This window comes from Notolepis coatsorum (assembly GCF_963971535.1).
Source record: "Notolepis coatsorum genome assembly, chromosome: 10".
NCBI lineage: Eukaryota > Metazoa > Chordata > Actinopteri > Aulopiformes > Paralepididae > Notolepis > Notolepis coatsorum.
In genome coordinates this window covers 119506382-119520189 of record NC_140174.1, presented here as the reverse complement: position 1 = coordinate 119520189, position 13808 = coordinate 119506382, and the positions used below count along the sequence as shown (strand labels likewise).

The window sequence follows — 13808 nt, the reverse complement described above, 5'->3', positions numbered from 1 at the left end:
TTTAACTTTTATACTGTACTATAATTTTATTGTATTTATGTCTTACTATTACCCTGCCCATACCTGTACCTCCCCTCCCCCCTCCCCCATGCTGCTATGACGCCTGAATTTCCGCAAGGGTATAAATAAAGGAATATCTTATCTTATCTTAACTTAACTGTACACAGACAAAGAACAAAAAAGAACAAGATCGGGGGCCCATATTTATTATTTCTAAGAGTGCTGATCTAGGATCAGTGCTCGGGTCACATGACTATGTACAACTTACTATGACTCATGAGCCAGCCTGCTCTCAGATCAGCTACTGTAAAATAGAGGCCCCAGGATTCCTACTTTAGCTGGTCTGATCGGCGCTCAGTGGCGCCCACTAGAGGCTTTAGTACGTAGTGCCCTGTGCAGGTCTCCACTGGGTCCTGGGCTCAGTGCCTGCGATGGGACCTGCAGAGAGACTCTGAGGTGTACTGAGAAATGTATTCTGCCTCTCTCTTTCTGTTTCTCTCCCTGTCTCTCTCTCTCTCTCTCTCTCTCTCTCTCTCTCTCTCTCTCTCTCTCTCTCTCTCTCTCTCTCTCTCTCTCTCTCTCTGTCTCTTTGTCTCTCTGTCTCTTTGTCTCTCTGTCTCTCTTTCTATCTCTCTCTTTCTATCTCTCTCTGTCTCTCTCTGTCTCTCTGTCTCCTTTCTCTCTCTCTCTCTCTGTCTCTCTCTATCTCTCTGTCTCCTTTCTCTCTCTCTCTCTCTCTCTCTCTCTCTCTCTCTCTCTCTCTCTCTCTCTCTCTCTCTCTCTCTCTCTCTCTCTCTCTCTCTCTCTCTCTCTCTCTCTCTCTCTCTCTCTCTCTCTCTCTCTCAGACCTCCATGTCTATATTCAAGCGGAATGATTTCGCTGTGAAGCGGCGTTTCAGTGACTTCCTCGGCCTGCACAGTAAACTGGCCTCCAAGTACCTCCACATAGGATACATCGTGCCCCCCGCCCCTGAGAAGAGCATTGTGGGTAAGTTTACGCTGCACTGCAGATGACCCTGCGCTCTGACCTCATATGTGAAATTAATTGTGGGGGACTGTGTCACTAGGAGGGATATGAGGACTGTGTGTCACTAGGAGGGATATGAGGACTGTGTGTAACTAGGAGGGATATGAGGACTGTGTGTAACTAGTAGGGATATGAGGACTGTGTGTCACTAGGAGGGATATGAGGACTGTGTGTAACTAGGAGGGATATGAGGACTGTGTGTAACTAGGAGGGATATGAGGACTGTGTGTAACTAGGAGGGATATGAGGACTGTGTGTAACTAGGAGGGTTATGAGGACTGTGTGTGTAACTAGGAGGGATACGAGGACTGTGTGTAACTAGGAGGGATATGAGGACTGTGTGTGTAACTAGGAGGGATATGAGGACTGTGTGTAACTAGGAGGGATATGAGGACTGTGTGTAACTAGGAGGGCTATGAGGACTGTGTCACTAGGAGGGATATGAGGACTGTGTGTAACTAGGAGGGATATGAGGACTGTGTCACTAGGAGGGATATGAGGACTGTGTGTAACTAGGAGGGATATGAGGACTGTGTGTAACTAGGAGGGATATGAGGACTGTGTGTAACTAGAAGGGATATGAGGACTGTGTGTAACTAGAAGGGATATGAGGACTGTAACTGTGTGTAACTAGGAGGGATATGAGGACTGTGTGTAACTAGGAGGGATATGAGGACTGTGTGTAACTAGGAGGGATATGAGGACTGTGTGTAACTAGGAGGGATATGAGGACTGTGTGTAACTAGGAGGGATATGAGGACTGTGTGTAACTAGGAGGGATATGAGGACTGTGTGTAACTAGGAGGGATATGAGGACTGTGTGTAACTAGGAGGGATATGAGGACTGTGTGTCACTAGGAGGGATATGAGGACTGTGTGTAACTAGAAGGGATATGAGGACTGTGTAACTAGGAGGGATATGAGGACTGTGTGTAACTAGGAGGGATATGAGGACTGTGTCACTAGGAGGGATATGAGGACTGTGTGTAACTAGAAGGGATATGAGGACTGTGTAACTAGGAGGGATATGAGGACTGTGTGTCACTAGGAGGGATATGAGGACTGTGTGTAACTAGGAGGGATATGAGGACTGTGTGTCACTAGGAGGGATATGAGGACTGTGTGTAACTAGAAGGGATATGAGGACTGTGTGTAACTAGAAGGGATATGAGGACTGTGTGTAACTAGGAGGTATATGAGGACTGTGTGTAACTAGGAGGGATATGAGGACTGTGTGTAACTAGGAGGGATATGAGGACTGTGTGTAACTAGGAGGGATATGAGGACTGTGTGTAACTAGGAGGGATATGAGGACTGTGTGTAACTAGGAGGGATATGAGGACTGTGTGTAACTAGGAGGGATATGAGGACTGTGTGTAACTAGGAGGGATATGAGGACTGTGTGTAACTAGGAGGGATATGAGGACTGTGTGTAACTAGGAGGGATATGAGGACTGTGTGTAACTAGGAGGGATATGAGGACTGTGTGTAACTAGGAGGGATATGAGGACTGTGTGTAACTAGGAGGGATATGAGGACTGTGTGTGTAACTAGGAGGGATACGAGGACTGTGTGTAACTAGGAGGGATATGAGGACTGTGTGTAACTAGGAGGGATATGAGGACTGTGTGTGTAACTAGGAGGGATATGAGGACTGTGTGCAACTAGGAGGGATATGAGGACTGTGTGTAACTAGGAGGGATACGAGGACTGTGTGTGTGTGTCACTAACTTCACGTTTCACGTCGGATTATCGCACATATTCCTCGCAACAGAAGGACAGGACTCAGGTCCTCGTTAACGGGCGCTACGTCTGCTTGTCCGCAGGGATGACCAAGGTGAAGGTCGGGAAGGAGGACCAGTCGTCTAACGAGTTTGTGGAGAAGAGAAGATCCGCCCTGGAGAGGTATTCAGTGTTTTCCCCCACAGAGGGATGAAAAGCAACACACGTCAGCATCCGAGCTCGTTGGCGGGTCGGGGGGGGGGGGCTTCTCTCAGTCAGAGCCCCGGTTAGAGTCTCTGGGGCAGAACCCCCCTGACCTGACATCCCCGTTACAGGGTTCCCACTCTCCCTCCGGTTTTATTTACATTTTTTATTTGAAATCTTTATTTCGAACATGTAAATAAATACAAACAATATAAAATCAAAACAAATCATTGATCACAAAAAAAAAAGAAAAAAAAGCAAAAACATAACTCAATTTACATGTTCGAAAAGGAGTAGGAAGAAGTGTACACTTATTTAATCCTACCCCCTTTTCCACTACTCAAATGAGTGTACTAATTTAAAACCTTACAAAACAAATATATATGCAAAACAAAAAACTTAAATTATATATGTAAAACATGAAAGAAATTAAATAAAATGTAAACACCCGTGAATGTCAAATCCCTTCCTCATCCCTGTACCTCGTGAACATCATTTCCTTATAATTCAGTTTGAATTGTTTCATATTTGGACATTGCTTTAGCACCACATTCAGACCGTTCCACAGTTTCACTCCACATATTGAAATTAAATTACGGTTCCTAGTGTGGTGGAAAATATAGCCGAAGCGAATAACTCACTCAGTCCAAAGAGACCTGTTTTTTAAACATTATTTGTATTTAACAATGTTTTTATTGCATTTTTTACAAGACAGAAAGACAGGACAAAAAGATACAATCAACCCCCTCCATTCCCTAATTATAATTAAAACTGACATTCACATAAACATTCAACAAAAAAGTACAGTAAAATGAATTATTAAGAAATCATAAAAATAAAAAACCCTCTTTGGCCTCTCCACCTTCCTCCGTTTCTCTTTCATCCCTAACCTATCACCTCTACCATCTCTTTCCTTCACACTCTCACACCTTTCAAGAAACCCATAAATGTCGCCCACATCCTCTCAAATTGTTCCGCTTTCCCCTTTTGTATGTAGGTTAGCCTTTCCATTGCCAAATTCTCGGACACTTCATTTAACGATAGGTTATGTAGATAACCTAGTTATATTAGTATAGGCTAAGCTCCCGCTCTGAGCCTTACGAGATACTCTATATCGCCTGTGATACCTAATGTATCTCCCACGAACAAAAACACATGCACCCCACCTGTATGGGGCCCCGCCCCTTATGGTGGCACCACCCATATAATCATGACTCTGGTCATGACACCACCCTCTCCCTCGCCAAAAACCCGTCCCAGGAAAAGATCCCTCAAGAGGGAACTCAGGGCGCGCAGAGCGGGAGCTTAGCCTATACTAATATAACTAGGTTATCTACATAACCTATCGTTATATTTCGTATGGCATCGCTCCCGCTCTGAGCCTTACGAGATAATGGGGAAGAGCGGGTGCGAGACCCGACAGATGTACCCCCTGAGGACCCGTAAGCCCACATCAAGGGGTGCGGGGAGCCCTGTCACCCCATCCTTCCTAACGAAGGGGGGGGCGCAGTCAACTCCACCTGAATGCGAACAAGAGGGAGCCAGAACCCCTTGAACACACCGTACAGGCGGAACCACGTGTGACTCAACACACTGCGGCCCATACCCATACACTCCCGCTACCCGACCAAAGGACGGGAAGCAGGAAAGGCCACAGACCCCAGAACCGCCTGGGAGACAGAACCCCCGGTCATGTCCATGAGGTAAAACCTTACAAAGGAGCCCGGGGAGGACCATGAAGCTGCAGCACAGACGTCCTCCACCGAGGCCCCACCCAGGAGAGCGGCAGAGGCAGCCACCCCACGAGTGGAGTGCGCCCTGACGCCCCCAGGGGGATCCTGCCCAGCCAGCGTGTAGCAGAGGGTAACACCCTCGCACAACCAATGGGACAGGCGCTGCTCCGACAGTGCCTTACCAGCACGAGCCCCACCGTAACAGACAAAAAGCTGGTCGGTAACCCTGAAATCCTGAGTACGGCTGAGGCAAATCCCCAAGCACGGACTGGACATGACAGGTGAAGGCCCGCATCTAACTCACCAGTGTGAGGAGGAGGACGAAACGCCTGAACCACAATATCCCGGGAGCGGAAGGAACTCCGGATATTCTCAGGCACGAAAGCAGGATTAGGTCGCAGAGTGACACCGCAATCGGTCCGAAAAGACAGGCACTCTGGACGTACCGAGAGAGCACAGAGCTCACCTACGCGTTTAGCGGAAGTGACAGCCAGAAGGAACGCGGTCCTGAAGGACAGCTGTCCCAACGGCGCCCGCTCGAGCGGCTCAAACGGGGCCAAGGACAACCGACCGAGGACCAATTGAAGATCCCAAGTCGGAGCCAAGGAGCGTTGCACCGGCTTAACGCCTCAACGTACCCGTCCCAACAACTGACCTAACAGATGTATGGGGAAGAATCCCTGGCGGCACGGCATCGGTCCCAGACCTGCCTGGCCATGTCCAGACGCAATCCTCACCCGTCAGGATGAGGGCCGCCCCGCGACAGTACACCTGCACCCACATTCTCCCTGCCGGGGATGTGGGGAGCCCTTAGGCCGCGCAGATGGAGGACGCCCATAGCCAGCCGCCCGCCGCCTGGTGCAGACAGGGGGAGCGTACTCCTCCCTGTCTGTCGATACACGACACTGACGTCGTATCGTCCGTCCTGATCAACACCATTTGTGGACCAGAAGGACCGCTTTCAACACCAACACATTGAACGTAGCGCAGACCGGGCAGCATGGTTTGCCAGCTGCCCCCTACTGCGTTGGCCCGACGCATCACCAGCGAGGGAGGCGTCGGTGAAAACGCGACGTGAGACAGCGCCGTAACCGTCCTAGGACGGAACCTCCCGAGCGTGTTGACAACACGCTCCGAGATGGATGCCCATAGCCCTCCAACCGTTGACTGGGAAGAGGAATACTCTACATCCAGTCTACAGCAACCCCAGGCTGGTAGAGACCTGCCTGGTACGAGACCTGACGATCCACCTTGACCGCGAAGGACCAGAACGTCATCAGGGCAGAACACTCCGTAACCCCGGATGACGCAGAGGCCCCAGTGCGGCCTCCACGCACTTGGTGAAGATGCGGGGAGCCAGAGAAAACCGAACGGCAGCCTCTGGTACTCATACGCTAACCCTGCAAAGGAAGCGTAGGTAAGCCCTAGGATGGAAGATCGGGGATGCGCATACGCATCCTACAGGTCTATGGAGGAGAACCAGACCCCCACCTGACAGTGTTCAACAGGTAGGAGACGATCCAAAAAATGCTGAACCTTCCCATGGGACAGGTCCAGCCTGGGTCTTACACCCCTCCCTCCCGACTTCTCGGGCAGAGAACACCGGGAGGAGAACGCCACGACGATGGCTTGCTTCGTCCACAGAGATTGGATCTCGTCGACCAGAGCTGTCCCTGCTGGAGACCCCGACAACAGGGTCTGTACCAAACCTGAAAACGGGTGGGGTTGTGTAAACACAAGTCCCCGCCTCACCATTCTCTCCATCTACCTCGACATATGGTACTGCCGTAGTCATATGTGACGACACTCCCAACGCACCCGCCGTCACGTGGCGCAGGTCCGCCAGGAACTGTAGATAGTTGGCCCGGTCCCCCCCGCTGTGCGAAGACAACCCTGGAATCGTGCGAGGAGCGCGTTCCGTGTCGGAACACCTGACCCTGACACCACCCACGAGGCAATCGCACCCAAGGGGGAACCCCGACAGAAAAGGGCCTGTCTGATACGGGGGGCTTCCGATCAAAAAAGCCCCCCCACTGAACACCCCTCCAGAACATGCTGAAGGAGTTGTTCCGCAGCCGGACATGCAAGGTGTAAGGCCCCCATGGGTTCCTACACACCGTAGCCCTGCAGTGATATCACTACCACCCCAAACCATGTGAGCTGCGACCACTTGCCAATATTCCAGGAGTGGGAGCACCAACATGATACCTGGCCTGGCGAAGGCGAGGCCGGGGAAGCCCGCACTGTGTGCCTCAAAAGGTTTCGAGCCCCCCTGCTGACAACACTTAAGTTGACAGACGTAACACCAGGCTCAACCAACACAGTTCAAGGTGTGGGAGCCGCTTGACAGCACAACATTCTCACGGACAGACCCAGGCTCAGCCATCAACTGGGTGTCAGCCCCTGTCTCCATGAGAAGCGAAGAATGGGGCCGCATACGCTTCAATGAAGGTTCGCGGCCCGCAGCCAAAGGAGAATGCTCAGAGCCCCGCCTCTGGGGATACCAGAGAGAGGATTGAACGGGGAGCGGGCTGCTCGCGGCAAAATGACGACGGAGTGGTTTACCAACACCGAAATCACCCAAAATGGCCGATCCCTCGGCCGCCAAGACTGTCGGCCTCGCGATACCCTGTCGATTCTCCAACCAGGGCACCACTGGCGGGGGAAACATGGCCGCCTGTCGAGGGCCCCCGTCATCGCCGCTGACGAGGCCGTGCTCTCTCTTCTTCTGGCTGCGCGGTGTGAGGCGGTGTAGGGCCTAGGACAATACCGCCCGCGCTCCAGCAGAAGACCAAAATCCCCTGCGGAGAGGGGAACCCTGAGCGGTTATAGCTTGCGGCTGGGTCAAAGCTAATAACGTCAACATCCTCGACGGAGTGGTTTACCAACACCGTGCGCGATGTGTCGACGTCGGCCGGCCCTCAAGGCCCCTCCACCAGACACCATCTCGCCAGGCCGACCCATGGTGTCGGCCGGGCGGGGCATTGTTTCAATATATCAAAAACAAAGGACTGACGTTAACATGGAGCACCAGTGGTGATTGCAAACAGCACCCTCCACTGTGGTGTGGACCATGAAAAGGTTAAATGAATAAAAAGAGCTAAACCACAAAAACTGTAGAATGAGCAAACCCATACACACAAAGTTTAAGGGGAGACGGACCAGACCCGTCTTCATTCAAAATATTCACAACAGAACACCAGCCCTAGTTTAGCCCATTTACCAAAAAAGGTAAACAAAGCCCCCCCCCCGCACTACTCCCCCAGTATACCGATTGACCGTCAGTATGAATGGTTTGAGAGGAGAGAAAGCTGTAGCAAGACAGACCTTCTCATAGCAGAGTGACAAAATGAAACAATAGCCCCCTACACAGGGCCGCCCCAGGAGATGGGGGCCTCGCGTCTAAAAACGCACAGGGCCTCACATTTCTCCCAAGCGGCCCTGCCCTTATACTACTGCAGCCTAACGCCAGGCAATGTGGAACCCAAGACAACAATTGCCTGTGCACAGACACGCAACATGTTTACCATGTCGGCTGGACCCATAGCCCCACTACCCGACGCCAACCCAGATGGGAACACCGTTCAACAAACCCCGCCGGAACACAAGGTAATACCTGGCTAGAACCTAGCCACGACCTACCCCGTTGTCAACCCATTTACCCGAAAAAGGTAAATAGAACTCAAAACCCCACAACAGCTACCGACTGACCTTCATTGATGAACCGGGCAAGAGGCGGGAGAGTGACAACATCTCACGGCGGAGACATTAAAACAGCATAGCAATTAGCAGTAGTGATAGCATGCGGCAGTAGCGATAGCATGTTAGCATAGCTTTAGATGTTTTAGCAGCACGCCCAAGACAGCTTGGAAACCGTTCCCTGCAGAGAACGTTCACCAAACCATCTTGCCCCTGGCGCCAACACACAACAAGGTTGTGTTAACAACACAAACCAGCATTACTAACACTAATACCCATGCCTGAAGACACAGGGCCTACCTGAGTACAAGCTGGCCCGACAGCCAGCCTTGTACAGCTGAACCTCGATGTGCAGTCATCAAACGAGGAACATCACAGGCCCGTCGTGTCGCCGAAAACATGCGTCGAAGATGCCAGGGGCCAGCAACCTCCGGTAAGCTTCCAACATTATTAATCTTCCTTAATCTTTTACATTCCGCTAGCTCGCATGGTGCAAGCATCCAGTGCGCTGGGACGAAAATAGAGGAAGGGTGTGTCATGACCAGAGTCATGATTATATGGGTGGTGCCACCATAAGGGGCGGGGCCCCATACAGGTGGGGTGCATGTGTTTTTGTTCGTGGGAGATACATTAGGTATCACAGGCGATATAGAGTATCTCGTAAGGCTCAGAGCGGGAGCGATGCCATACGAAATATAACCATTGTTTAGATCCTGGTCTCTGTATCTCCTTTCAGTTTAGAGCAACCACTCTCTTGGCTTGTAACAGACAAAACATTTATCAATTTCCTCTTTCTAGTGTTAGCTGGAAAGTTATCTGGGTACATGTGTAGTATACATAACTTAGGGTCGATCGGGACTTCTATCTCTGTCAGCTCGGAGATGAGCTCCAAAGAGACCTGGTTAATACGATTTATTACCTCAATCAATACAAAATAGTAAGAGTTAGGCTGGATGACTCTCAACGAGGTGGTTTAGCTAGGACACCAGGGGAAGAGAGAGCCCTCACTGGATCTTGAAACATCTTTATACATACAAACAGGAAAGCGTGGGGGTCACAGGAATACACAAACATAGGGGTGTGACATCTTTTGGGTTATATTATGGAAAGGTGGGGAAGGGGGGTAGGAAGGAATGGGGGTAGGAAGGAAAGCTGGGTAAATCAAATCAAATAAAATGTATTTGTAAGGCCCGACAACACACGTTAATGTTCCCATGGGCCAGACATGTGTTCTTTAACACTTTCAGTGCCAGCAGGGGGCGCACGATTTAGTGCTTGAATGCCCACCATCCACTTCAATGTTAAATTATGGCTATGTGTCTAATCTGCCCGTCGCTTATCAATGACTCGCTTTCCAGTCAACATTGTCGAAGCGGATTGTTTTTTTATCGGTTCATTTTCGTTTTATAGCATTTTGAAAAGCCCTCGTTTTCAAGGAAAATATAAATATTCCATGATAATCGCCCTTTACTGGAATATTCTAGAACGTTGTAATTTTTCGGCCTATTTATGAATCGTTTTCAAATAAACGCTAGATTATCGATAGTATATGTGTACGTATGCACGCTATATAGGCGACTGAAAGTGTTAACACAATGGCGCCCGGCCACGGAGATGTCCGTGTTTCGAATCCAACGGTTGAGGACCAACCACGGATATGTCCGTGGCAAGGTTGTTTTGGCTTTTATTCCATTTTAATAACCTACTCGATGTCACCGAGCAGCACTGCAGAAGTACCCTACTCTTTGAATTAGAAAAAGTGCATTACCGGCCAGATCCTCTTAGGGGCGCTATCTCGATAATGCAGTGTTCCCTGTGGCAGACGTTGTCTTGTTTTTTCTGGATCTCCAATGTAGTTTTCTGCTAACATGAAGCGATGCCTATAGCCTGTTACACGGAATACGTTTTGGGACGCGGATTTCAGTGTGCAGTAAAGGAATATATCATCAGCCAATGGCAGATGGCGATCGATAACTGGGAAATCCTTTGGGGGATCCAACTGGCCCACGGTAAGATCTTTTTCACGTAAATTACATGCTGATCAGACCTTGTTATGATAGCCATCCACCCGATCAGCGAATGTGGCTACTGAGGCTAACGCGGTTATTGGTAATCAATAATCAGAAACGAGGTCCCCCGCCCCCCCCCCCCCCCCCCCCATTTCATGCATTCATGGTGGACCATCATATCGATCATATGCAGTTTGATTTTTAACTCTAGCTTCTGTATAGCCGAAATGCCATTGGATTTAACGTTACTAGCTTAGCGGCCTGTATCTCGCCTTCCAGGAAATATACTAGCCGAAATCCCTTATAACGCTTATATTCAAGATGCTATAAAATGAGAACGTATTGATGAAAAAATTATTTCTTTAAGCCATTTTGAAGGGACGGTTTATGGTCTCAATTGATAATGAGAATGGACAGATAGCAATACTATAAAGTATAGATTTAGCTCTACAAACAGCCCCACGGACTATGCAAGTCTGTTTAGAAATGCTGGCCGTCTAGAGTGATTTTAGACGGATCCAAATGGCCCCGAAAGTGTTAAACAAGTCAAGAAGAAACATCACAATAAATCAAGAACAAAACAAAAACACCATGAAGTCCAAACATTTTTAAATAAATAAAATAAATGAATGCAACACTCCCAGACATACCCCACGCGAAGGTAAGGAAAAACTCACTAAAACCTAGCAATAGGAAAAAAATGCACCACAGGCAATGTGGAGGAGAGAAACTTTAGAAGGGCCGTTCAGATTCACCTTCTTAGATGTCGGTGATAGTAGTGTTGCAGTAAAACAGGCGAACAGTTGGTAACCATGCACTCATGTGTGTAGTGAAACACAGATAAGTGCATGCGATAGCAACTGAACATTTTGAAAGATTAAAGATAGAGCTGATAGCGGATCTATTTGAGGCAAAGGGGCGGCGCAGAGAGGGTCGCATCCTCCCGGTCATCATCACGGGACGTCCAACACTAGAGGTAGAGGGAGATCATCAAAGTGAGGGGGGGGGAAGGCGGTCTTATCTCCCACGCTAGCTTTAGGAGAGAGCGGTGCGTGTTTACAACGGCTGACTGAACTGTCCAGCAGCAAGAACATACTGACTGAACTGTCCAGCAGCAAGAACATACTGACTGAACTGTCCAGCAAGAAGAACATACTGACTGAACTGTCCAGCAAGAACATACTGACTGAACTGTCCTGCAAGAACATACTGACTGAACTGTCCAGCAAGAACATACTGACTGAACTGTCCAGCAGGAAGAACATACTGACTGAACTGTCCTCAGCAAGAACATACTGACTGAACTGTCCAGCAAGAAGAACATACTGACTGAACTGTCCTCAGCAAGAACATACTGACTGAACTGTCCAGCAGGAAGAACATACTGACTGAACTGTCCAGCAAGAACATACTGACTGAACTGTCCAGCAGGAAGAACATACTGACTGAACTGTCCAGCAAGAACATACTGACTGAACTGTCCAGCAAGAACATACTGACTGAACTGTCCAGCAGGAAGAACATACTGACTGAACTGTCCAGCAAGAACATACTGACTGAACTGTCCAGCAGGAAGAACATACTGACTGAACTGTCCAGCAAGAACATACTGACTGAACTGTCCTGCAGGAAGAACATACTGACTGAACTGTCCAGCAAGAAGAACATACTGACTGAACTGTCCAGCAGGAAGAACATACTGACTGAACTGTCCTCAGCAAGAACATACTGACTGAACTGTCCAGCAGCAAGAACATACTGACTGAACTGTCCAGCAGGAAGAACATACTGACTGAACTGTCCAGCAGGAACATACTGACTGAACTGTCCTGCAAGAACATACTGACTGAACTGTCCAGCAGGAAGAACATACTGACTGAACTGTCCAGCAGGAACATACTGACTGAACTGTCCAGCAGGAAGAACATACTGACTGAACTGTCCAGCAGGAAGAACATACTGACTGAACTGTCCAGCAAGAAGAACATACTGACTGAACTGTCCTGCAAGAACATACTGACTGAACTGTCCAGCAAGAAGAACATACTGACTGAACTGTCCAGCAGGAACATACTGACTGAACTGTCCAGCAAGAACATACTGACTGAACTGTCCAGCAAGAAGAACATACTGACTGAACTGTCCAGCAGGAACATACTGACTGAACTGTCCAGCAGCAAGAACATACTGACTGAACTGTCCAGCAGGAACATACTGACTGAACTGTCCTGCAAGAAACTACTGACTGAACTGTCCAGCAGAAAGAACATACTGACTGAACTGTCCAGCAAGAAGAACATACTGACTGAACTGTCCAGCAGGAACATACTGACTGAACTGTCCAGCAAGAAGAACATACTGACTGAACTGTCCTGCAAGAACATACTGACTGAACTGTCCAGCAAGAAGAACATACTGACTGAACTGTCCAGCAGGAAGAACATACTGACTGAACTGTCCAGCAAGAACATACTGACTGAACTGTCCAGCAAGAACATACTGACTGAACTGTCCAGCAGAAAGAACATACTGACTGAACTGTCCAGCAAGAAGAACATACTGACTGAACTGTCCAGCAAGAAGAACATACTGACTGAACTGTCCAGCAAGAAGAACATACTGACTGAACTGTCCAGCAGAAAGAACATACTGACTGAACTGTCCAGCAAGAAGAACATACTGACTGAACTGTCCAGCAAGAAGAACATACTGACTGAACTGTCCAGCAAGAACATACTGACTGAACTGTCCAGCAAGAACATACTGACTGAACTGTCCAGCAGCAAGAACATACTGACTGAACTGTCCTGCAAGAACATACTGACTGAACTGTCCAGCAAGAAGAACATACTGACTGAACTGTCCAGCAAGAAGAACATACTGAATGAACTGTCCAGCAGGAACATACTGACTGAACTGTCCAGCAAGAAGAACATACTGACTGAACTGTCCAGCAGGAATAACATACTGACTGAACTGTCCAGCAAGAAGAACATACTGACTGAACTGTCCAGCAAGAAGAACATACTGACTGAACTGTCCAGCAGGAAGAACATACTGACTGAACTGTCCAGCAAGAACATACTGACTGAACTGTCCAGCAAGAAGAACATACTGACTGAACTGTCCTGCAGGAAGAACATACTGACTGAACTGTCCAGCAAGAACATACTGACTGAACTGTCCAGCAAGAAGAACATACTGACTGAACTGTCCAGCAAGAACATACTGACTGAACTGTCCAGCAAGAACATACTGACTGAACTGTCCAGCAGGAACATACTGACTGAACTGTCCAGCAGGAAGAACATACTGACTGAACTGTCCAGCAAGAAGAACATACTGACTGAACTGTCCTGCAGGAAGAACATACTGACTGAACTGTCCAGCAGCAAGAACATACTTACTGAACTG

At 48.8% G+C, this 13808-nt stretch overlaps 1 protein-coding gene across 1 annotated transcript in view; it reads left to right on the top strand.

Moving 5' to 3' along the window:
* The window catches only part of snx2 (sorting nexin 2), a 139606-nt gene that overhangs the window by 56975 nt on the left and 68823 nt on the right, over positions 1 to 13808 (top strand). The window contains exons 6-7 of the mRNA XM_084323160.1: positions 847 to 988; positions 2854 to 2932. Of these exons, the coding sequence (XP_084179286.1) occupies positions 847 to 988; positions 2854 to 2932 (221 nt within the window). The remainder of the gene's footprint in view (positions 1 to 846; positions 989 to 2853; positions 2933 to 13808) is intronic.